The sequence below is a fragment of the Trichosurus vulpecula genome, chromosome 3, assembly GCF_011100635.1.
Source record: "Trichosurus vulpecula isolate mTriVul1 chromosome 3, mTriVul1.pri, whole genome shotgun sequence".
NCBI lineage: Eukaryota > Metazoa > Chordata > Mammalia > Diprotodontia > Phalangeridae > Trichosurus > Trichosurus vulpecula.
The window spans coordinates 11038527-11064057 of record NC_050575.1 but is presented as its reverse complement, the minus strand read 5'-3'; the positions used below and the strand labels follow the sequence as shown (position 1 = coordinate 11064057).

Genomic DNA, 25531 nt, shown 5'->3' with positions numbered 1-25531 from the left:
GCAGTTTTATGTTTATTTTTTCTTTCTTTCTTTCTTTCTTTTTGCAAGGGGCGGGGGAAAACAAGTCCCAAGTTTTATTTTATTTTATTCTTTTTCATATTTTTTTTTCCGTCCTGGTGGAAGTGCGCTTTCCACCTACCAGAGACTTTGGAGAAAAGTGTCACGGGTTGGTGCAAAATCCTCTAAGTTCAAGAAGAGATTTGGAAGTCCAAGTGGCCAAACAGTTTGGAGAAGTGAGAGACAGAAAGATATTTTTTTTTCTTTACCTCTTAATTTTTTTTTTAATACTGGGGGGAATCTCATCTAGTGCACGACATCGAGCTTTTTTTTTCCTTTCTAAAATTTAAATTTGAAAGTTTTTTTAAACTAGAAGAACAAAATAAAGAAGAAGAAGAAGAGGAGGAAGAGGGGGCGAGAAAGAAAGGAGGAAAAAAGGAGGCGGGGAGCAGCAGCGGCTTTAACCTCCACCCCCCTCCCCTCTCCATTCCCCCCAACCGGTACAGCTCTCCGGGCGATGTCAGTGTAAATGCCAGGCAATGTCCCGCCGCAAACAGGGGAACCCGCAACACTTGTCACAAAGGGAGATTATCACACGTAAGTCTCAATTTGAAACAAGAATTAGGAGCCTAGGGCTCCGGGGGTGTTGGGGAGAGGGAAACGGATTGGGAGAGTGTGTGTGGGGGGGTGTCTTTAAAAAAAGTCTTGGGGAAAAAGAGGAGGGGGTGGGGGAGAGGCAGCCGAGGCTGATGTTAGTCATTGGAAATCGGAGGGGAGAAGGGGGGATTGAAATGCTGGGGAAAGGAAGGATGGGGTGGGGGGAGGCGAGAACGCTTAAAGTTTCTTTTGCATCGGGGTGCTGCCGGCAGCGTGGGAGAGACAACCGCGCCGCCGGCTTTGGGGAAAGATGCAGCCCGGGCGCGGGCTGAAAGGCCGGGCCGGGGGGTCGGGGGGGTTGCACGGGAGAAGGTGTGTGTAGGGGGGCTTGGGGCGGATTGCACGGTGCACGGTGTGTGGCGGCGGCAGAGCTGGGGAGGGGACGGCGGTGGGGGAGAGGAGGGGGTTTGGGTGGGGAATCCGTGATTTTTTTAGGAGGGTGGCTAGACGCAGCCTGGAAGTGGGGGGGAAAGTTGGCGGACACCAGGAGCTCGGATGGCCGGGGGAGGAAGCGGGCGGCTGCGGGGCTACGCTCGGGGCCCGGTTCTTGGGAGAGTTGGGGGAGACTTGAGGTAATGGCGCGGGGGGAGGGGCGCGGCGCGCGGCGGCGGCGGCGGCGGCGGCCGGGGATCCGGGCGGGCAGGCAGCCGGGGAGGAGTCCTCTGCGCCCTCCTGCCAGCCCGCGGGAAAAGAGTCCGGTCCTCGGGACCCTGAGCCTGGAGAGGGGAGGGGTGCGGAGGCTGCAGGCCAGTGCAGCTTTCCAGGTGCTGTAGGCTAATCCACCCCCCCTTCTCCCCGCCCCCCGCAGCAAAAGAACTGAACTTGGTAGCTGCTTGCCCAGCCCGAACACCCCCTCCGCCCGCCCCCCCATTTCCCCACCTCCGTGTCTCCTGGGATAATCCTGCTTTCTTTTCCCCCTCCCTCCCCCCAAAAGGTGGGGGGACTTGAGTTGTTGAAAAATTCCTACCACTGGGAAAAGTATGTCAGCTAAGAGTGGGGGAGATTGGGGTGCACATGCAAAATAGATAGCTATCAATCTGAAAGTCGATACCTATCAATCTATCATCTCTAGCTAATTCATCTTCTTCCCTGTCTAAATAAACACAAGCAAAGATAGCCCTCATTTGCAGTCTGAGAACTGAGAAAGCAAGTTGCTGGGAGGGTGGATTCACTTTAGCAGAGGCAAGTCTGGGAAGCCCTTGTGAACGCTACAGTTTCCAACGCTCCGCTCTTACAAAAAAGAAAGAGAAAGGAGAGAGAGCAAATAGACAAACGTACACAAAGGTAGACGGAGAAAAGCTTCCCAGACACGCGAAGATGAAGTCCAGGCACTCAGTTGCACCGGTGGCCAAAGGTCTGGGTGCACCTCTTGCCTCAAACGAGCTTTCTCCTTCCTCTCTCAACCCCTCTGCCTGCAACGCGTGCTTCACTTCGTAGCCGCGCGCAATTTTTTTTTTTTTATTGCAATAGAAATAAAACATCCTCTGGGTGCAATCAGAATCCGAGGCAGGTTGTTTTCTTGCAATTCACCATAAACCTATTATGGTTGTGGCCAAAACGCCCCGGCTGTGTTCGAGAGTGCTGTGCTCCGAGCAGCCGAGGGCTGGCTGAGACGGTGGAAATCCGAATATTTATGTTATATTTTAAAAAAATTTAAATAAATAAATAAATATATAAATATATATAGATGGGGTCTTCCCCTCCCCTGAAAACCAAGAATAGAAGCCATCTGCTAGGAGCTTTGGGTGTTGCGATCTCTTCTTTGTTACAGAGAGAAATTTGTAAGAATTTGGTGGATTATTTTTTGAAGGGGGGTATGGGAGGGACAGATTTAGGTCGCGTTCGGCTTTAAAGTGGGATGACTTTTTGGAGGGAAGGGAAGGAAGCTCACTTTAATTTTTCATTGCCCCCCCCCTCCGCCTTTGTGGGAACATAAATGAAGATTCAACCTGGTTTTATTATTATTTAAAAGAAAAAATGTTTTTCAACCAGATTTGAGCTTAATTTCTTTTCTTTTCTTAAAAATAAAGGTACTTTAGGCTAATTGACATTTTCTTCTATTACCAAGGAGTAACAATCACAATGTCCCCCATTTTTTCGGGGGGAGGGAATTGAAAACGTCTACCCGGTAGACATCAATCTAATTTCCAGAGATTTCAACCCCCCCCCTCCCCGCTCCAGTATTTTCTTTATGATAGCTTAGGTTGTTTTTTTGGGGAGGGGGAAAGGTGGGGGGAGTTGTTGAGGGGTGGTGGTGGGGATAATATGGCTTGTGGTGGAGAAAACCTCGCCTGCATTTGTGTGTAAGGGGGAAACATTTGAAGGAAGAAGCAGGTAGGTTTGCTCTCAATTTCATTTCTCCTTGATCGCATTACTGGAAAGTAGTAAGGAGGCAGAAAAGGAAGCCGAGTTACTATGCTCACAGTGATGGTTGGTGTGAAGGCTGGAGGAGGAATGGAGGGAAAGCCACTTACGATTCGGTCTCCCCCCCTCCACTCCTTCATCTATCCATCCATCCATCTATCCATCTATCTATCTATCTATCTATCTATCTATCTATCTATCTATCTATCTATCTATCATCTATCTCTCAAAAGCTGGTGGCGGTAGGGGGGAATAGTTTGAGCAGCAGTGTATGGAATGGAGAGAGAGAAGGAGATCAGATGTAAGGGGTGGGAGAGTCAAAGGTGGAGGAAAGCGAGCAGTGCAAGGCTTTTCTAGCAAATCTTCAACAGAGAACACAGAATTATCTGCAGACTTTTCAGAGAGGTGTTTCGGGGGAGAGAGTAGTCGAACCAGTTTTCTGGAAGGGTTATTTATTATTAAATAGCAGCCAGTCTCTGTGTCCTGTGCTCACAAGGGAGGTGGGAGAGAGAAGGGCAGGGGGAAAACGGCATGAATCTGATACTGTTTTCTGGGCTCTGCATCATTTCATGTTCAGCTGTGGCTCTTTGACATCTGATGGGAGGGAGAATTGCATTCACGGTGCAGCAGTCTCTGCCAGGCAAAGGCTGTTGTCACTGCTCCACCGAAGTTTATTAGTTTCCACGTTATGGGGGTTAAAAGAAACATTTAGATCTTCCTTGTGAAACAAACAACTGGAAACGTAGTTCATTTTTATCTGTTATCTTGAATGATTATTTATAAGCTAGAAACTCATTGGCCTATGTGGGCAGTCACCAGGTACTCCATAATGATGCAACCTTGGCTAAATGCGAATAATTATAAAAATAAGAAGGGAACAGGAGCTTAAGTAGCATCTCCAGTCTTTGCCCAGAAGTTATTACAGTGAAAGGCTCAGTAATGAGCTAGTTAAATTTATAGTCAGTGAGAAAAGGTATGATAGAACAGAGATGGTTGTGTGAGACCGCTATTTACCAAAAAGCATTAAATTAAAGTTTGTTTTAAAATGTTTGACTCAGATGAATATTCTTCTGAAGTCAGAGTGCTTTAAAAAAAGAAAACAATATGAAATACCAGTAACAATAGAGAAAGCCAACAACCAATGAGGTATTTCAATGGTTGTGGGGGGTAGATCAAAGAAGGGTCTGTGTGATTCCTTCTGCCAAGAATGTCCAGCAGTAAAGTTAAATTTCTTGAAGTAAAGAAAATAGCTCTGGTGCTTCACGAAGAAAATAGGATGCTTATGAAAAATTATAGACCCGACAGGGGGAATTTTTCAGCCACCGACCAATAGGTTTCCTTGGAAAGATGGATCATGATCCTCATGAATTCCCATTCTTCCAAAAGAGCTATACACTGAAAAGCCTGGGGTTTGGAACCCCAGAAAGGCTAATTGTTATAGGTACATTGCTAAATATAATGACAACAATATTTATGCTGTAGCTTAGAGATGGCCGTGTTAACAATTCTTCTCTATCCACACATACATCTCTGTTCATTCTGTTCATAAGCCTTTCCAGAAGAGCAAATGCTTTTGAAGAATTTCTTACACTGGATTTTAGGAGAAAGGAAGTTTTTCCTGTTTTTCCTACAGACTTGCAGAAGGGAATCTCTATGTAGTTAAGGACATGATCCCTGTCATTTGTTAAAATTCTGTAGAGTAATAAAGATATGTTCATCATAGGGCACTATTCTGGGAAGATTTTTTTTCCCTTTTAATTCATACCTGAGAGGCAGGAACCATATTTATGAAGTTTCTGATGTTATTAAAAGGCATTTTATCAGTGAGTGAGAGGAACAGATATTTGCTCAGTGTTCCTGGCTCCATAGTTTTTTGAGGCGATGGATCTCTAAAATATTTAACATAAAATACTTTTTCCACCCAAGAAATGAAGTTGTTTTCATACCTATTAGTTTACGTAGAAATTCCTAGGGGAATGTAGGATTTTTGAATCAAGATTGTGTTTACGGTGATGGCTTATTGACCACTTAGACAAAAACACACCTTATGGTGTTGGACAAAGCCAACTTTGGACACATTTCATAATAATTATCTCTTAAACACAATTGATCCTTGTTAAATGGTACAAATTACAGGTATCAGTTACTGCCTTCGGATGACACCTAATCTGAACTCCTTATCAGAATTTAGTTTTTAGCTCAGGACCTTTTAGATTTAAAAAATGTCTTGCACAAAGCCTCCATTTCCCTTCCACATTTCTTATCTCGATTGTTTTGCGTTATGTATTGCTTATGATCAGATACTTACCAACATAAACTTTACAGGCTTTTATAGTTGAATTGCCAACCCAAGCCTCAACTATGCCCTGTGGCTTTAACTGCCGTGCAGTGACAACTAGGGGGAGCTCATAGCCTGTCTCATGGTAGAGGATGGTTAAATAGAGCTTGGTGTACTGGTGGTTAGGGTACAATAGGATTGAAAATAATGGCTATATTGGAGGCAGTTTGCATTGCTGCAGAATGTCTTAAGTGTAAAGTTGTAATATTGATTTCCATGCAGAGATCTGTGCAGGCAAAATGAGAGTATAAGTTTGAGAAATCTATTTTCAAATAATCATTGATTTGCAAGGCTGCATTCACAGATGGGCTTAAAAACAATTAAGATTATTATTATTATTTTTTTAATGGCATGTTTCCCTATCAACCCCCCAAATTTATATCCTGAAAATTCCATAGTGCTATTAAGTAATCAGACTTACAATAATCATTAATCATTGTCGGTCATGGTGTAGTAAATAAATCTCTCTACTAGAGAGGTATACTGTACGTCCATGTTTGTCTGCTGTACATATCACAAACATACCAGAGAGGAAAGCATTCCAGCATTCAGTAGTCAGAGACTCAGAATAACTTACTGAATGGAAATACCCTTTATATCTAATTTTGTAGGGTGTGCGTCTTCACTTCCAGTCACTGGGCAATGATTCTGTCCTATGGAGGACAAGATGACCAGTTCCCAAAAGATATAAAATGCTAAGTCATACGATGTGTAAAAGTTTCTACGGAATAAGGTGTATAGGTTGCTTAGTCCATAGAGGACTGCTGTCCGGTATATGTGACTGCCTTACCAGCATGGGACTATTTCTTACCTAAACATAATTTTGTGCTTTGATCACTGGCTTTCTGGATACATAATGCTTTCTTCTTGGAATCCAAGAAATCCATTAGAAAACAGCAACGTTTAGTTTTCTGCTAGAGCTCAATATATGGGCAGGGGAGGTTATACTATCACAGGAAGGAGTGCTTTATTCTAACCTGAAAGAGAAATAAATTAGGTCAGACAAAAGACTAGGGCTGTCATCAACTGTAGAAAGAGCCTTCACTCTTGAGTACAGAGGGCTAGCAATTTATCTGATGATTTCTCTACTCCATTTAACGTTTGAAGTGGGGTGGTGTAAGCATATATAGAGACAGCAGCCAAGAGCCCAGAAATGAAGATGTACCGTCCCCCCAAATACTGAAGAGATCAGTGTCCCAGAGGCTCTCAAAAATCGTTTTTTTTGCAGAAATCCCAAACCTCTCCCTTGTGGTCTGTCTCATTTCCACAGCGTTTAACTTTTCCCAGGAGAAGCCATGAAAGCACAGAACTCGGCAGAGACCCCTGAGATGGAAATGTGGTCTTTAAGAGTCCTACTGAGGGACACTGAAAAAGGGAGGTGGGGGCAGAAGGCAGCTGTGTCCCTGGGCTGGTTGAATTTTGACTTAGAGGGTTAGAGTCACTGTTAAATGAACATCATAGATTTTTTAGAGCTTGAAGAGGCCTTAGAATCATATAATCCTATAATCTCAGAGCTAGAAGGGACCCTAGAATCATAGAATACATTAGGTTCAAATAGGTAGGGACCTTAGTGTCATAGAACCCACAGAGTATTTATACTTGGTAGAGACTTAGAATTATAGGACATTAAAGCTGAATATCTTAGAGCATAGACTATCAGAGCCAGAAAGTATCTTACGTATTGAATTCAACTTCATTTTACTTTAAAGGAAAAATCCAGACCCAGAGTGGTCAAGTTTCTTCCACAGTATCACACCAACTTAGTGGCAGGGCTGGGATGCCATTCTAAATGCTCTTTTTATTATACTGTGTGCCCTGTCCATGATGGCTCTCTGTGCTGTCCTCCGGCCTCACCTTCAACCAGAACCGTCTGAGGAGTTTGGTCTCTGGAGGTTTACTATAGTGTCACCTATGGGCAGGAAAAGAGGAAAATAAATGATCTTTGGGGACTGCCTCATACCACACAGTAAAGTTACTGATGCAATACAAGTTCCTTATAGGGTCTGTGTTGCTACGTGGTGTTGGATGTGGATACATTTATATATTTTTAATGAGGAGGGGGAAAGAAAGACGTCAATAACCGTCTGCAGCATTGATAAATGTATGATTCATTCAGCTGGTGTTACTACAGCATCTCCATCTCTCACCAGCGTTTATTTACTCTCATGAAAGGAGTCTGGGCCACAGGTATACCCTCTCTTCTCAGCTGCTACTGTAAACCTGGCGCTGCCTTTGTGGGTCCACAATAAGTTGCAGCCCGTGAACCTAAGAGAGATTTGGTTATGCTGGGCTCCCCATCTCCCCATCCCACCCCCCAGAAATGCTGTGGACCATCTACCCTGAGCAGTAGCTTTTCCCAAGGCATCTATAAAAAGTGCGGAGAGCAGACTATTAGAAAGCAAATGGAAGCCGAGGGACACACTTCATGTGTCTCAGGCACGTGTCAGCGAGGGGGGTTAGAGGAATATCGTCATTTTACTGGCAAAAGTGACACCAGATCGGGGATTTGATTAATGATGGCACATTCATAGGGACTTAGTTCTATATTTTTGACATATGCAAGGCTTTTGTGTAGTTGCCACAATGCAAGAAATTCATGTTGGGTTTTTTTTTGCTTTCTTTCTGTTTTTTTCCCCTCTGAAGCGGCTGATAATCTTGCCCCTGTGGCTTGAACATATTCAAGATAATTTGCTGAAATTCAGCCCCAGACAGAACAATATTGAAGAACTTCAAAGTGGGGCTGAGGGTGGTGGTGGTGGTGGTGGAGAGAAAACAAACCCCTCTCTGTTTTACCTAACATTTTATGACCCCATCCCCCAAAGCCACAGAAATACAAATACATTTGATAAATGTACTAATATATTCCTCAGTAAAGCAGCATCCTTTAAGAGAAAAAAAAATGACTCAAGAAAAGTTGAATGCTAGCATTCTTATAATTAGCCCGGGCCTTGGAAATCATTTCACTTCTAAGAAAGAGGCACTTCGAAGGGCAGTAGTGTTTCAACCCACTCTGGAGATCAGAGGCTTAAAGCAGGTCGCCCTTCTCAGGGTCGACTTCTCTGGCAGTGGGGAGGCCGGTACTTGGGATCCTGTGATGGGAGGGCTTGTCTGCCGCTGCTGCCGCCGCCGCTGCTGCTGTGGCTGCTGCTGCTGCTGCGTTTCTTTTTTAAAAGAATGGCATTAAATAAAACAAATCTAATTCATTTGGCAACAAAGGCTGCTTTTATATCACATCGTCACAATCTCTGCTGTGGCTCTGAAGATTTAGAGGTTCTTTAGTTTTACAGGACCTGCAGAATGTATTTAAAGGCTTCCTCAGTAGTAAATCTCTCTCTCTCTCTCTCTCTCTCTCTCTCTCTCTCTCTCTCTCTCTCTCTCTCTCTCTCTCTCTCTCTCTCTCTCCTTTTCTCCCGTCCCCCCCCCCCCAAGCAACTAGTTTATTAATCAAAACATAGGTCACTCCTCTCTGGTGCTGTGTTCTTAGCATTTTATTAAGTAATGTTTCAGTAATGGATCCATAAATATACCTGAATGTCTTTTTCAGCCTTTCTCTTTTTTCCCCCTCCTTGAATTTGCTAGACTCAGGTGCTTACTCTTCTTCAGTTTCTGAAAGGGAGGGTGGGTTGGGGCATGAAGGGAGGTGGGTCCCCGAGGCTTTGGGGAGATTTGGGATGGTTCTCAAGAGGGTGTTTTTAATGTACCAGCTCAAGCTGGAATTGGTTTGAGACATTTATTTGAAGAGATCTATCTCTCCTTTCCCATTCTCTACCTCCCCCCACTCCATTTCTCTCTTGTCAGTGATGTTTTAAATTTAGTACTTAAGGAAGACTGCTTGAAATAAGTTGTAGACCCTTGACCCCAGGCCCTTCTTATCAACTTTCAAACTGACTGTGGTTGCCCGTTAAAATGGACCCCACTCTGCCAAAATATTCGTTTGACTTGGCCGGTTTCAGTGGTAGGAAAAAAATACAACAAAAAAATCGATTAGCCAAACTACTTGGTGCTGCATAGACTAAGCCTCTCTCCTGGATAACTGCCCCAGTTTGACAATTTTTAAAAAAAAAATTCAGTTTTCGGAGGTTTGTCTTGTTTCATGGGTGTTCTGTGCCTAGGGCCTTAGTGGAAAGGCCTTGAATCCAGTCTGTTGTGAGGGCTGAGGTGTGAGGAGCTTGCTTGGAAGTGTCTCAGTATGGGAAGAAGCTTGTCTCCACCTCCCATGGATCAGGGCCATGGGTGTTGGTGCCAGGTCTCTATCTCTTCACAGGGCACGGAAGATGGCTAGGAGGGAGGGCCAGAGAGCAGATAAGGCACAGAGCAATGTCGTTTGCTCTGACTCCTGTGGTTACAACTGCCCTTCTCATGTTTGTCCCACTCCTTCTCCTTTCAGAAACAATTTAACCCTTCCACCAATCAATGGATGCCTCACCCAGGCCCTCTGCTTTTGAACCTGGCCTGTTAAATGTGTGGTTAACCACACTGGGTGGACAGCCCTGTGGCCAAACAACAGCAGCAAGGCTGACTGGTCGAGGCTGGGCTGTGGCTAAGAAGGACTTAGATCTTTTGGTTGGATACTCTGAATTTGTTTTAAGACTTCTGTCATGATGTAAGAAATGCTCTAAATATACATTTGTTTTGTGTTTCTTGTTCTCCCTCTGTCTGTCTCCATGTGAGCCAGTTATGATTTGCACTGTAAAGACAACTTTATAAAAATCTGCCGTCACTTTTTGAGTCATCTATTCAGAAATTATTCCCTACACACACACACACACACACACACACACACACACACATACACACACACACACACACACACACACACGCACACGCACACAAACAATTCTTTCCCCCGTCGTCAGTTATGTTCTCTTGGATACAATGAAATTAAAAATTGATGGCATGAGCTTAGAAAGTGTTGTGCTCAGTTGAATGTGAGCCTGGTGTGGCTTAGGTGCCTGGTATAATCCGTATGAAATGAATTTTCCCTTTAGAGGAAAAAGAAGGAAACTATCTGCTCCCCAGTTTTTGGTAAGCATAGGTTGTTTGGTAGATGGGAGCTTTCAGAAGCTAAGAATGCCTTTCGTAGGAAGCAGGTGTAAAATCTTTTCATTTAGAGTTTGCTAGCTTGGTGTAGCCCAGCCCAGGCCAGCCCAGCCCTGCTTAGCCTGTAGACGGAGGCAGGCAGGCCGGCTCCGCTGTTCTGTAAACAGATGACACATTACGACCACGAGGATGATATTGGGGGCCACCCATTTTAGGAATCTATGGATAGCAAGCAGCCCCTACCTACCAAAAAGAAATTAATTTCCGTGCACATTTCCTCTGGATTGTGGCTTACCCCTTAATGATGGGAATTTGGATGTGAATCAAAGCTGAAGAAGAAAGCACACGCAAACTCCTGTCTTCTATCTGGGTGCAGAAGCCTAGCTGCTGCTTGCTATGTAGGAAGTAGGCAGTGCCGGCCAAAAGCAGGGCTTTGAAAAGAGGACAGTCTTTGAAGTCCCCCTTTCTGAGGCAGGATTTCCCTGAGGTAGGATGGATGCAGGGGCAATTCAGAGATTTGTCAAATGCAGTTAATTGGGGCTCTGCTCATTGGGACAACCTGAAGCTCTGAGATGGTAACTGACCAGGCAGGACAGATGAGAATGTGGCATATGATGGCGCCTCCATAGATAGGTTGTGTCCATGTTGCACAAAGTTGGGAGGGGGATTCCCCCTCCCACCCACGCCCATACAGACCTCTCTAACCTGGTGGATTCTCAGCTGCCTAAAATTCACTCTAGGCTAGATAGAATGTGATATTGGGGAGTATCGCTTTAGAACCACACTTTGCTGTTTTCTTTTTCATAAAGTTGATGGTCTTTATTTTTGAACTCCCATAACATTCGACTTACCCATAGATTTTACTAGCCTGGGGTGGGGGTGGGGGTCAAGGTTATCTTTGTTCCCCTCAATGAACCTTGGACATCACAGACCTAGCTTTGTTGTAACATGGAATTTAGCTCATCAGGCCTCCTGAAGATTTTAAGGTTTTAGAATTCTCCTCCTTATCCTCCTCTGCCATTCCCATGTCCACGTGTTAATGTTATATTAATTTAATTTTTAAATGATGTTCTCTCTCTCTCTATATATATATATGTATATATATATATATAAAATTAATATTATTATATGAAGTACTGAAGTAGCAAAATTTTGTGTTGGACTGAATTGTAGGGACCTTCCCTTCTTATTTCCAAAAAGCAAAGGGTACGAAACTTTTGTTGGACTCAGCAATATTGGTGTCCTGTGACACATTGGTACCAGTGCATACTTCTGAGAGGAGGGTTATTGTCAAAAGATGTGTACAGGTCGAAGCATGCCCAGATCGAAAAGACCCATTTTCATTTCATTTTTTCCTTTTCTGTGCTGTTTTCCTTCTCATGTGGCTGTGGGCAGATAGGAATCACGGGGTGAAGCTGATAGGGTCTAAATCATGCACCTGGATTTTGAGGAGATAGTAAGGTGAGTTTTGATGAGCTATAGACCTCAGAGTACCAAGCCATGAGTGAAAAAGGGTTTCGTCTTCCTTAGGACCCATTGGATTTTGCTTGGCCCATGCTAAGGGATTGGAAAGTATTGCTTTTTCTTTCTTTTTTTTTTCCTTTCCCCCCTTCCATTATGAAAACCATTGGGAGAGGGACACACACACACACACAGAGTCAACACATACAAGCAACAGCCAAAGGAAATGAAACCATAAGGTGTCTGTAGTGAGGGTGTCTCAGAAAAAGTATATTTTTTCAAGTGGGAGCTCTTAGGCCTGAAACAACGCCCTGCCTCTCCCTGGTAGTGTACAAGGATCATTTGAGTTTGGGGAGAGGATAGCTGAGATGGGCCCATGTCTGGCTGCATCCCATGGGAATGATCCATGCGGCCTTGTATTAATAAACTCTTTCCTCCTTCGGGTGAAGCCTGGCCTGTAATGTCGTTGTTAACACGGTTGTTGATATATACAGGGTTTCGCTTTCCAAATTGAAAATTCTTCATTTGTTTTCTTACCAATGGATACATAGGACAGCCACAACAACAAAAAAAAAACCAGATTTTTGTCTCCCCTTTCACAAGCACCACCCCCCTTCCACCTTCGTTGGAAAAAGCAACGAAATTTTGGATTCTGATTCTGATTCCTTTGCTCAAGGTTGTGGATCTTCCTTCAAACTTTGCTTTTTATCTGTGACACTGAAGGAGATCAGAGATATGGATAGTGCCTTCTTGACGAGGCTAGACTGGGTATTTGCTGACTTGAAGCAAAAACTAAAAGTATAGTACAGTTAAAAATCTTTTGAAGCTTTCAGACTCAATTACTGCGTATCTTAAGGACTTACTGCATGAAGAAAGTGAAAAGCTGATTTTCTGAAAGGCAAAGCCTGCCCAAAAATGAAAGAATACCAGATGTTACCACTCTCCCCCCCCCCCACCAAGTGCTGTTACCAAGTCCTTAGCAAAAGAGGAGAGGAATGTTTTCGAATAGGCATATGTGAACTCTGCTAATTTTTAAATTAGTCTGTGTTTCTCGTGCATTAAAAAATGAATTTGAAATCATTTAGCTGGATTTTTTAGCAGGAACTTAAATCTGTTTAGAAATTTTTGGTACTTCTAATCTAAACAGTAAATTATGAAATGAGAAGAAAAGTTAATGAAAACATTTCTCACACCCCGATGAGATGATGAAATCAAGAGAAAATTTAGTTTAGGTCGGATGGAGGCCTGAGAATCATAGCTCAAAAGACATACATATATTTAAGCTCTGATCGGTTCCCACTGAGGTGGCGTCTAAACCTGTGGCAGATCCTATATTTTCCTGCTATCTCTCTTAACCTTATAGTTTATCCCTTGCCTCCTTTCAACTCTTCATTTCATTTTGTCCTTTTTAGCATTTTTTTTAGTTCATCTCGTTTGTGCTAAAAAAAATATTTTGACATCCTCCTCCTATCTATTAGGGATCCTTCTCTAGAAATAGTGCACAATACATCCTTATATTTCTAAAGAACTGTTTTCACAGTACTCTCCTTTGGCTCTGAAATTATGTATATGTAATTGGTAATTAAAGGTGCGAGCTTTTCAATATAAACAATATTGCTCAATGTTAGATCGTTAAAGGGAGCAGAGGCACTAAATAATTACCTTTTACATTCTGACAAACCGTTCACAGAAATCCACTCTCCCTAGCATCACTATTCAGCAGAAGGGTTATGATTACATTTTCAGTATGGCAAAGCATCTTTTCATAAAATAAATTGGTAAATTAATTATGTAGTATTGTCTTCGAACTCCCTTTAAAGTAAACTCTGATTTTTTTAAAAAGGCGTAATTAATGGTTTCCAGAATGTGTATTGTGTTTGCTGTTTAGTTACCTTGTAGATTTTCTTTGTTACAACTCTGCAGACAGCAGCCTTTTGGTGTGGATTCCTTTGCCTATGGGATATTTTTTTCTATTCCCACATTTCTAATGCATTTCTACATTTATCTCATTGGGAGCTCAGCTCAGCCTTCTCTTTGCTTCTACTCAGCAGAATCCTGAATTATAGTTTTCTTCCTGCTCTACAGACACAAACACACACACACACACACACACATCTCCTGTTTGTGATACATGGACATATTACACACGTAAACGTGGACTGTTGGGGAAACTTCCCCGAGGAAGCATGTGCTACTATCAAGGGACATAACAGGCCCGTGATTTATTTGGAGGATAGGAGATGCCACAGAAATTTTTGCTTGAATTATCGGTTCCTTGGCTCTGACCATTTAATAACTTCACAGCCACGGAATGCACTTTTCCCGTCATCTCTGTTCCCTCTTCTTTCGTGGTTTCCATTATTCCTTGCTAAGTACCAAACAGTTTAAAATTTACCTTGCATCTCTGGTTTCAGACCTTTGTCTAGTTTGCCCGGCTGTCAGAGCTCGAACACCTTTTATTCACTTAGAATGCTAATATTTGCATTTCTAAAATTCCAACAAAATCTCAGATCCTGAGGGGACTATGAAACCTTTGTGTGTCCCCTTTGTTTCAATAGGAAATTTTAGGCTGCAGAGTTAAAATGTCTTCCTTAAGTGGCTTGTTACCTTTAAAGATCTTCAATCATCTTCAAACTACTTTATTCCCCTTCCCAAACCGTCTAATAAGCAGACAGATGAATAAAGCAGAATAAAAATATATTTTCTTTTTAATTTAATAGATACTAACTGAGTGCCTACTATGTGCAAAGCACTGAAAGTGTATTGTGGCCTGGAAACACGGCCTCCTGTGTAAGAAAATAAAACCAACGAAGGAAAAAAAAATCCAGTAGCTAGTTGGTAATGGTTGGGACAAACCAATTAGGGAAATAGAACTCTGACCGACAACCTGCAAGCAACCCAATCCCCCTCCTCCCTTTTTTGGGTGGGGAGAGGCAAACATCTTGTAATTGTCACTGCTATCCTCAGAGCACTGTCCACCTATCTGGTAGCCTGCCTATTCCGGTGCTGTTTTCTAGAGGACAGCCTGTCCTCAGGGAATTTTGAGACAGGTTTAGGGTATGTGGGAGGAGTTACTTCACCTTAACTGAAACTTAGTTTCTTCGTCTATAAAACGAACATAATAGTAAGGTCCTCCCTGCCTTATAAGGGTTGTTCAGGAAGTACATCCTTTCTAAGTCTTGAAGCAGTGAAATAAAAAGCAGAGGAGACTAGACCTGGAATTTCATTAATACTGGGAACTCCCAGTGAGGAAATTTCCTCCACCAATGTGGGATGGCATTTTCTCCACAACCAGTAACCACCCTTAGAAGGCTGCCTAGAGCACTGAGGGGCTGAGTGACCCAGCTAGTCCTTCTCCAAGTGCAACTTTGATCTAGCCTTTCCTGGTTTTAAAGGCCAGCTCTCTCTCCACTCTGTCATGCTAATTACTAATAATAATGGTTAAGATTGCCATGTGCCAGGCACTGTGCCCATAATATCTTTACGGATATTATCTCATTTGGTCCTCACAACCACCTTGGGAAGTAGGTACTGTTATCCTCCCCATTTTACAAGTGAGGAAACTAAGGCAGTCAGAGGTTAAGTGACTTGCCTAGGATCACACAGTTAATAAGTGTCTGGGGCTCAGTTCTTCCTGATTCCAGGGCTGGTGCTTTATCCTCTGTGCCACCTAGGCATCTCTATTATGACATCTCCCGTAACAAGAACAGAGATTTAATTATGAATATCCAGAAGGGCAAAATAAGTTGCCCTCCTATCGGGAGGATACTGAAGACCCAAGCCTGATAAAATACCTTTCGGCTTATGTAGGCTTACAGTAATGCCAGAGCCTTTTGGGAAGAAGCCAGTGTCAAACAGGGCATCATAGCATTTTATGAGCATGGGAACCTTTTCTAAGCAGGGCTCTTTTTGTTAGCTGGGATGGTGGCTGTGTTGGGGATGGAAATGAAAGGGGGAAAATAAAGGAAGAAGAGAGGCAGGTGTTAAGATCCACACTTTTGAGCTTCCACTTTTCCTAGTGTGACTGTTCAAATGTTTTCGAGCGCTTAAGCCCATCTTTTTTCTCTCTGCTCCCTCTCCTCCCCTTTCCCCCTTTCTCTTCTCCATGTTAAGCAGAGGCTGACCATGTGGAAGCCGCCATTGTCGACGAAGATGAAGGTCTTGAGATAGAGGAGCCGGGTGGCCTTGGGCTGACCGCAGGTGGGACAGATCCAGACTTGCTGACCTGTGGACAGTGTCAGATGAACTTCCCCTTGAGAGACATCCTGGTGTTTATAGAGCACAAGAAGAAACAGTGTAGTGGGAGCCTTGGTGTTTGCTATGAGAAGAGCCTGGATAAAAGCAGTCCCCCCCCTTCGTCACGCTCCGAGCTCAGGAAAGTGTCAGAGCCAGTGGAAATCGGGATCCAAGTCACCCCGGATGAAGAAGATCGTCTACTGACGCCCACAAAAGGAATTTGTCCGAAGCAGGAAAATATTGCAGGTATGGCACATTCCCTTCTCCCATCTTCTGTCTAAGTTCATGCTCAAATGGTACTCCCCCTGTAGCACACCTGCCATGAGGTAGAGGCAATCCCAGAAAAGGGCACTGGAGTATGAGGGCCACCGCCCTAGTGCTTATAGTCCGCCATGTTATTGCCTGACTGTGCCAGTGACTGATGAGAAGAGCTTTCAGGAGCTTTGGAGGTTGGTTGGTCATTAAGAGCCACCACGAGTACCAGGTGTATCAACATATTTACCCAGAAACTTCTGGAGACTCTTGCTTTCTGAGGCATCCACTTTCTGCACTGAGCCCTCAGGAAATGATGTGTACAGGGTTCAGAGGACATAATTAATCTTATTTTTTGGTGAGTGGCTTTCTCTTTGTGTTATAATCAAGTTGATCCCATCACTGTGGTCAGAAGTAAAAGATGGAGTGGAAAGAGCAGCATGGAAGTGGGAATTATGGAACTAGTCCCAGCTTTTCCATAAACTTGCTTAGGCAAGTCTGTTCTTCATCCTGGGACTCAGTTTCCTTCTCTGTCAAACAGTTGGGCTAAATCAGGAGGCAGTGTCACGTAATGGAAAGAGCTCTGTATCAGAAGATGCAGGTTTAAGTGTCTGCTCTGCTCCTCACTAGCTTTGTGATGTCAAACAGCCTCTTTAACCTCAGTTTCCCCATCTGTAAAATACAGGGGAGGCTAATCTCCAAGATCCCTTTTAACTGCAGGGGATCCCTTTTGTGGAGATTTCCTAGAATGTCCACTGTGGTTCAGGGAAGTGGGATATGCTACCTCTTTCACCCCTCCTAGCCACGTTGGTGACCCACCTGGATGTTTTCTCCTGTGTACAGGTATACTGTCCTACATAAGTTCAGCCCATGCTTACCTTCTGTTTGGCCTGTTTCCGCTTGAAAGTGCGGTTTTACAAGAACTGCCTTTTTCTCTGTTAGCTAGCTATTTCCTTCCGAGCCTCAAGACACTCCATCCAAAGCAACAGACCCTTTCTTGTGTGCTCGTGTCTCTCTTGGGTGGAGTCTGTAAAGCGATAACCACTCACTAGGGTGAACACTGGCTGTGGCCTGGTGGGAAGAGCCCCAGACTGGGAGTCAGAGGGCTTTTTGCTATTTGCTATCCATGTCCCCCCATGGCCACTTCCCTTCACAGGGGCCTGAATTTCTTCATCTTTAAAATGGAGGGCTTTTTGATGGTTCCCTTCTAGCTCTAAAGCTGATGTTCTTAACTACTAGTATTTTAGTTGTTAGGATGAATGGAAGCGGATCAGGGATAAGTAAGAGCCCACTATGGGCTGTTGGCATGTCTACACTTAACCTGGCGACAGGAAAGTTTCCTTTTACTTTCTTACCTTTTCCTCACATGTTGCTCTTGGATTCGTATTTCTGTACTAGCCACAGGGCCAAGTACTGATCAGTTGTAGCCTTGCTCTGTCGAGGACTCTCCCCCTGTGTGACCATAGGCAAGCCTTTCCCTGGCCTTCTTCTCCCCATCTGTGAAGTGAGGCGGGTGGATAACATGATGTCTCTAAGGGTGGCTTCCACTGCTGACGTTCTATGATTATGGGTCCCTTCTAGCTCTAGATTCTATGACTAGAGGAACTTGCTGGTCCTGTCTTCCTCCAAAATGCCATGACCAGATGGCATAAACCTCTGTGCTCATTGCACTAGGCTAGAGGTTTTCAGAGAGAATGCTTGAACCACATTGGGCTAACTAAAGGTATCAGAGGTGGTGACTTGATTTCTTCCTCCAGCAACCCCTGAGGTACAGAAGCGGCTCTTGAAGGTCAGAGAGCAGCTAGTGGCAATTTTAATCTTTGATGGAGCCCCTGCTTCCTCTGTTGAAAGTGTTCTGTTGCTTCTGTGCCTAGCCAGTTAAAGGGGATTCAAGAGCCGCCATTTGATGAGGCCAGAATCAATGGTTGATTTTTTTTTTAAAGTTCTTTGGATGTTTTTGGATGACTGTAGCCACCAAGTCTATCTGTTCTATCATGTGGTATGGCGGAGAGTTACTGGAACAGTAATCGAGAGACCTGGGTTCTGGTCCTAGCTCTGTGACCTTGGACTAGTCACCCTGCTTTTCTGGGCCTCAGTTTATCTGGTAGATGCCAAACCAGATGATCTCCAAAGTTCCTTCCAACCTTTAATGCTCAGATCTGCTTGAGGTCCTCACCTTGGGATGCACAGAACTGTCCTGGAATGAGAAAGACCAGTGACAGTTCTTATTCTTTTCCCAGCTCAATGGAGATCAAAAGGAAATTTTTATGAGAGGCACTTAAAATTCAAAAATAAAAAGTTATTTTGGGAAGACTTCCTGAACATGATATGCAGATAGGAATATCTGTGCAAATGTGGCAGTGCCTTCTTAATTAAGGACCAAACTGTTAGATGAAAAAGGTGGGGTGGCTTTTTGGTTCCCCATCCTCCCCTTCCTGTACTTAAAAAAAAACAAACCAGAGGAATAGTTTTCAGCAGGAGTACAGAATGCTTGGCTACATTGTAGCCAGGCAGGGCAGCCCTGAAAACCTCATGAGAAGTCTTTCCTTAAAAAGGCTTTAGTGGAGTGTACCTAGGCCCAGATTTCTCTCTCAATAGAAAGGCTTTTTGCATTTGCTAGAAAAAATTGGAAACTGAATTTAACACTGAAGGTATTTCCCAGTGAGAGGCCATAGATCGTTACTGTTAGATTTGTTTAAAAAATCAACTGAATATGATTTTATAAAAGGAAAAGATAATTTCTAAGGAAGCTTTACCCCCAGCCCTTCTCACTTTTTTTGACTGTAATAATACTGCGGTACTCTACAATGCTGTATGAGCGGTAACAGATATTGCTGGCCTTTCTGTACTGCAACAGGGCGAATGGATTTCTTTATTCCCAAAGAAATATGTAAAATAATCCCTTAGAAGTATAAAGGGAGATATGTTTGTTCAAAGCATTTAAAATGTTCGTTTAATCAAAGGCACCAAATACAGTACATGCTGTGGCAGCCGAGGAAGACTGTCACAATGAAATAGCAAATCCTGGTCTCTCTCTCTCCCCTTCTCCCTTTTTCCTTCACACTTTTGGAACCAACTAATTTTTTTATTTATTTAACAAAAAGGAAAGATTAAAGAATGAAACTTCAGTGGCTCAAATGTATAAAGTAATTTAATACGGCGGAAGCATTAATTATTTTAGCTTAATTGAATTCTGAGGACTGCAGTAGTTGCATTTTTGTAGACAAGCCCTGTTTATTATTTCTCTGTGTAGATTAACAGTAAAGGAAACACAGATAACTTTCAGTTATTTATTGTCAAATAAATGTGTCAATTCATGTGTAAAGCAAGCTGTTCAAAGATAATTGAGTCTTTATATTTTAAGAGGGAGACTGGAAATCATAGGCGATGGGCTGCTTTGGCTTCTGGAAATACACACAGCTGCTGCCCAGGCCGGGCGGTGGCTGCCCACGGTGCCGCTGGCTGCCCCCCGCCCTGGTGGAGGCTTCTTGAACTTCTGTAAAGTTTTCATTCGTTGCGTTGTGACCTTGGGCGAGCACTTCCTCTCCGTCAGCCTCAGTTTCCTCATCTGTAAAATGTATACGTTGGCCTCGGTGATCTTTAAAAGCCTCTCCTTGCTCTTACATCCTATGTTCTCTGGTTGTAAGGGCCAGTACTGATAGTACGTGATTTTCCTATTCCTTTGGCTCAATAGAGGCATAGTATAGTAAGCTGCTGGTAGTGGTCTTAACTACCTAGAACCTATGTCATCCTAAAGCCTAATGGTAGCAAAAATCCCTTTGGGGGTCTGGCAAAAAACCTTTGGGGCTGACAACCCGCAGCTATAGGTTCAAATCCTCGATGTGCTTTGAGGGGCACTATGAAGAAGTGCCAAAGAACATTTCCACCAAGGGAATGCGGGGTGCTGAAATTATACCCCTCGAGATGTAAGGGTCTTCTTTGAAAATGAAAATATTTCTTTGGATAATGTAAGACATTAAGCTGCTATCCGTCATCCCACTTAAGTATGAATTACGTCCTTTGCAAATAACAGTTGAGAGCTGGAAATGGGAACTTTGCTGGAGTGTATGATGGGAAGGACATAGCAGGGAAAACTATAGTTTTGAAGCATTGGATGTTGTCAGGGCGGGCAGATTGAGGTTGGTGAGTCCCTGAAGTGGTAGGGGTGGTACACATGCTGGAGGTGCTAGGGAACACAGCTTGCCATCTTCTCAGTTTTTTCCCGGGGTCAGTCTATCCCTTTGGGGCCTTTGGCGAAGGTCCACAATCAGCTCTGACCTTGGAATCACATTTGGATGAATGGATGAATTTACAATTTACAATGAATCTACAAGGATCATTTTTGGGGAACCGACCATCTTATTTGAGGGAGGCCAATCTTACCTATGGATGATAGAATTAATGTTATATTTTGCCATTGCCGCACCCTTAATCTGTGTTTCCTTTAAAGGCAGTGTGTGAAATGCATATTCGATTGGCGGTCGGGAGACCTGGGTTTGAATCCCATCTTTGCCAATTAGAAGCTACAGATGGGATCATGGATTAGAGCTGCAAGGAATCTTAGAAAGCATCTAGCCTCGAGGCCACATGTGGCTTTCTAAGTCCTTGGCCTTTTGACCTTTAGACTGAGTCCAAGTTTTACAGAACAAATCCTTTTATTAAGGGGATTTGTTCTGTGAAGTTGGGTTCAAAGGGCCGCACTTGAAGACCTAGAGGCCCCAGGTTCCCCACCCCTAATTTCCAGTTCCAGACCCTCATCTTACAGATGGTGCTATCTGACCCCCTATGCTTCACTTAACTTTTTTGAGCCTCAGTTTCCCTTATCAGAAAAAGAGGGAGAATGATTGTGACGTATCACTGTGAGGAAAGCACTTTGCTTCCAAGTACTATGGAAATGTGGATTCTCATCATCATCATCATCACCATCATTATTATTTAAAAGAACTCTTCAGAGAAAGTTGATTGGGAATATCTCTAACCTCTTTCCCATAATATGACCTTTTTCCAACCTCTCTCTGAAGTCCTGATCTGATTGATGGCACTGTAAGCAATCTCCCTGGTGTCTTTTCCATTTTTTAGTGATTTGAGGAAGAGAGGTTGGATCTCAGGTTTTGAAAGAAAATATGCATCTGTAAGACATGCTTGTGATGGATCACCATTGACTTTTGTGAGAAGGAAGTAGCTTGGAATTCAGCGTTGGCCTTGGAAGGCTTGCTACTACTGTCTTTCTGGCTTAGGTGGTTGGTCTTCACTTACTAAAACGGTTTAAGTCTCATAGGCTGAGCATATTAGTAATATCTGTGTTTGAGATGGAAGTTTATTTTACATTTATATAGCTCTTTCAACAGAGTACCGCCATCTTGGTTTTCACCTCTCTGGGACTCATCTCTAAAACAAGAGACCGGACTAAATGGTCACTTTCAGCTCTCCATTCTCTGTTTCTATGATTCTGTGAATTAGTGCCAAAGCAGGACACCCCCCTCCCCTCAACCTTCAGTTCTTATTATTACTGCTACTATTACACTAACCAGGTGACAGTGGTGAAGCCAAATACAGGGTGTCCCAAAAGTCTCGGTGCAGTTTAAAACTGGTAGATCGGTTAAAGCTTACAGCCGCACTAAGACTTTTGGGACAGCCTTGCACACAAAGGACAGGGAGGTGGTAACCCCAGCTCTGCTGCTAACTTGTTGTGCACATGCTACTTCATTTCTCTGGGCCTTGGTTTCCCCAAATGTGAAATGAGGGTGATGATTTTTAAGATCCTTTTCGTTTCTAATCTTCTATAGTTCTATGGTCTCTGTTAATATGCTGGGGAGTTTTCCTACCTATAAAACTTAACTTTGGGTCCTTGAAGAAAAATCTCTCTTAGTTATTACCCCCAAGACACTTTCCTGAGGTTTCACATTATACAGCCACCCAAGGGAATATTCTTGATCATGGGTAATATTTTTTTTTGGCATGGTATCATTCATTCCATAACCAAATGAAGCTGTAATGGCATGAATTAGCCAGCAGCTGTCAATCCCAGGTTTGACTTTATCCCTCCCAGAAATGTCAGTTAACTTGGGGAAGTGCCCGAGACTCAAAAGTGACAGGAGGCTGCTTCTCCACCGTAGGCCAGAGGTGGGAGCGTTCTTCTGTGGCCTTTTCTTGGCGTTTCAGACTTCTGAGTCTTCGTCTGGAGCTGGGGTAAGCAGTTGTGGGGAGCACTATGGAAGTCATTCGTGGAGAAGGCAGAGAGTGGCTTTAGATGTCGACCAGCGAGTGGGACTCTCTGCCATAAGCACCAGACCTTATGTAGTTGAACTCAGTGTGTTTGAAGAGAAAGCTTTCCTGTCAGCTGCAGGATTTAAATGCTATAACCCTAGCTCTGTGAATGCTCGTTTTGGGTCTAAAGAATTTTTTTAAACTAAAACCTGCCAGTGAGAAGAACTAAATTGCATGTGCTGCAAACTAGAGATAAACACTACTTCAGGTTGCCTTGAAATAAATGAATTTGATATATTTAGAATGGTTATTTCCCCTCCAAATTAAGATTAGTTAAATCCCTGTGTGTTGTACAGTTGATTGTTAACTCCATGGCGTGGGTTATCTTTCTTTCTTTTTTTTTTCCTCTTCTCCCAACTCGTGACAGCTAATTATTTTTTGCTGCCTGCATTGAGGCATTCATGGGCACTCGGTGTTCCACATAACCAACTTGCCTCTCTTAACTTTAACTTTGGGGTACTTGTAGCCCTCACGGGTGGTGCTCTGTCACAAAAAGAAAGAAAGGCATATATATAAACGAGAACCCAGAGGATCACGGACCTAACGCTGGGAAGGACTTTGGAGGATGAGGAAACTGAGGACCAGGGCTTCAAGTTCACATAAGTAGTAAGGGTCTGAGGTTGTGATAAGATCCTTGTTTGATTCGTCAGACTGTCAAGTGAGGTTAGGGACAGGAGTCCTTGGGCACCACTGCTCTGAAATAAGATGCGTTCTTGTCGGGTTCACTTTGCCTCAAGAAAGCCATCCACATGGCACAAGATGGTCCTTGGTGTCCAGCCTAACAAAAGTCTTTGCTGAGAATCTCTGCACTTATTTTTAAGAGAACTTTAGAAGTTGAAAGGGTCCATTTAGAACAGGCTCCCACCTCAGAAGAGGATTCTGTCCACAAAATCCCTGATGGGTAGGTGGTACTAGTAACAACAGTGTTTCAAGGTTTACATTACACTTTATACAAGTTACCTCATTTGAGCCTCACTATAACCCTATGTGGTAACCCTGTTTTTCACAGGAGAAGATTTGGATTTCAGAGAGGTCAAACGGTTTGCCTGTGGCCACACATCTAGGAAGTGTTAGAGGCAAGATTCAAACCTCTGCCTCTTCTGACACCAGGCTCAGGACTCTCTTCCCCTATGTTACACAGTCTTCGCTTGAACACCTCCAGTGAAAGGAGGGAATTCACAAGGCTGCCCACTCCATTGTTGGACAGCTGGCTTCCTTGTAGCCTGGACTGGATAGCATGAGAGCTGCTTCCGTGGGCCAGCGGGCAGTCTCTGAAGAAGTGTGACACTGGAGCTGTGGGTTATAGTTTCCATTTTTATTAGAAACATTTCCCTTGGCCACAACATGATTTCGATTAGGCATTGTGCCCGCTGCCTCTGCTAATGTGCATGGGTGGTATAAAAACTTCCAGCAGTCATTCAGCAAAGAGGGAGCCGAGGCATGGGCAGGGTAGGGAGGCAGACAACAGGGCGCCCAGGGAGAAGTAAACTTGCAATTCTTTCTCATCTCACAGCAAAAGGTCAGTAGTTGACTTGCAGTTTTTATAGATGTTTGACAGTTACCTTTTGCTAATTTTCATGCCTGACTAATGCAAACCAACCTGCTCACAATCGGGGAAGAGTGGGCTCCCAGTGCGTTGGTGGGGCCTGCAGTTAACAAAGCAGCTCGTCACCTCTGCACACCTGGGTTGAACCCTTACCTCTGAGATCACTGGGGAAAATGAACCTGGGGAGTTTGGATTCTTACTATTAGCTCGAATTTGGACAGTAGCAGCGAATACTTTTTGCAAGCATTTTTCCCTTCCATTAACTCATTCCAACCACGTATCAATATGGCGTAACCCAAGCAGATATGATGACGACATTTTACAGAGAAAGAAATAGGGGCACCTCAGAAGTTACGTGACTTGCCTAAAGTAGTAATGACTGACATTGGTATAGTGCTTTAAGCAACCTGCATACATTTTCTCATTTGTGCCACACAGTAATCTGATGGGGGCAACACTACAAGGGTACTGAATAGCATCACTTAGGGGAAAGTATGCTAGAGCTGGCATCAGAAAGTCCTGGGTTCAAATCCACTATCAACACTTGTTAATTGTGTAACTGAGGGCATTGCCCAGTGTCTAGGTTTCCTAACATGTAAAGAGAGATAACGCCTGTAAAACACATAGATTGCACGGCCGTGGTTCAAGTAAGATAATATATGTGGATGTGAAGCACTTGGCAATCCTTAAAGAGCCATGAGAATGTCGGTTATTGTTATATTGATGAGAGGAAGAAACTAAAGCTCAGAGAGATCTTCATCTATAAAATGGTGTAAAAGAAGTGGTGCTGAGTTCAGATGAGTTAATGGATAGGAAAAATTTTTTTTTAAAGAATAGGATGAGGCCACACAAATCAAACACTACAAATATTAACTCAAATTGTTAAGTCTGATGGGAGTTGGGAGAATGGAGAGGTCATTGTAGAATGGAATATTTGGGAAAGGCATACTGAAAGTTTTTTAAAAAGTTAAATAAAAATCAACTTCTTTAGTTTTGTTTAGTGTAATGACCTCGTCCATAGTCTCCTGAATTAAAAAAAAAAAATCACACGCAGGGTTTAAACCCAGGTTTTTGCTGACTTCCACATCCAGCACTCCCAAATACAGCCTGTACCAAATTAAAATATAATTGGGAAATATTTAACAAAAAAATGTAGCTATTACTGCATTTTAAAACTAAGTCAATATGCAGTATGTAGACATGCTTGTCTTTATCCTTACAGATTAATAGCCCCCATTTCTATCTGAGTTTGACCCTGTGGTATGTGGGAGAAAGAGCTCTGCATGAGAAGGTAGAAGTCATGGGTCCTACTACCACATGACCTTGGGCAGATTACTGGCCCTTTCTGGGCCTCATCTGTAAAATGAAAGAGT

General features: G+C 43.4%; 1 protein-coding gene across 4 annotated transcripts in view; it reads left to right on the top strand.

Annotated features, from left to right (window-relative positions):
- The first annotated feature begins 422 nt into the window (after positions 1–422).
- The window catches only part of BCL11B (BAF chromatin remodeling complex subunit BCL11B), a 93484-nt gene continuing 68375 nt past the window's right edge, over positions 423–25531 (top strand). For 2 of the 4 annotated variants that reach the window (XM_036751454.1, XM_036751452.1), the window contains exons 1-2: positions 423–594; positions 15974–16339. In XM_036751454.1, coding sequence (XP_036607349.1) covers positions 537–594; positions 15974–16339 — 424 coding nt within the window. In that variant the 5' untranslated portion in view covers positions 423–536. Of the gene's footprint in view, positions 595–15970; positions 16340–25531 lie in introns of all 4 variants that reach the window. The other 2 variants (XM_036751453.1, XM_036751451.1) reach the window with 1 other exon arrangement.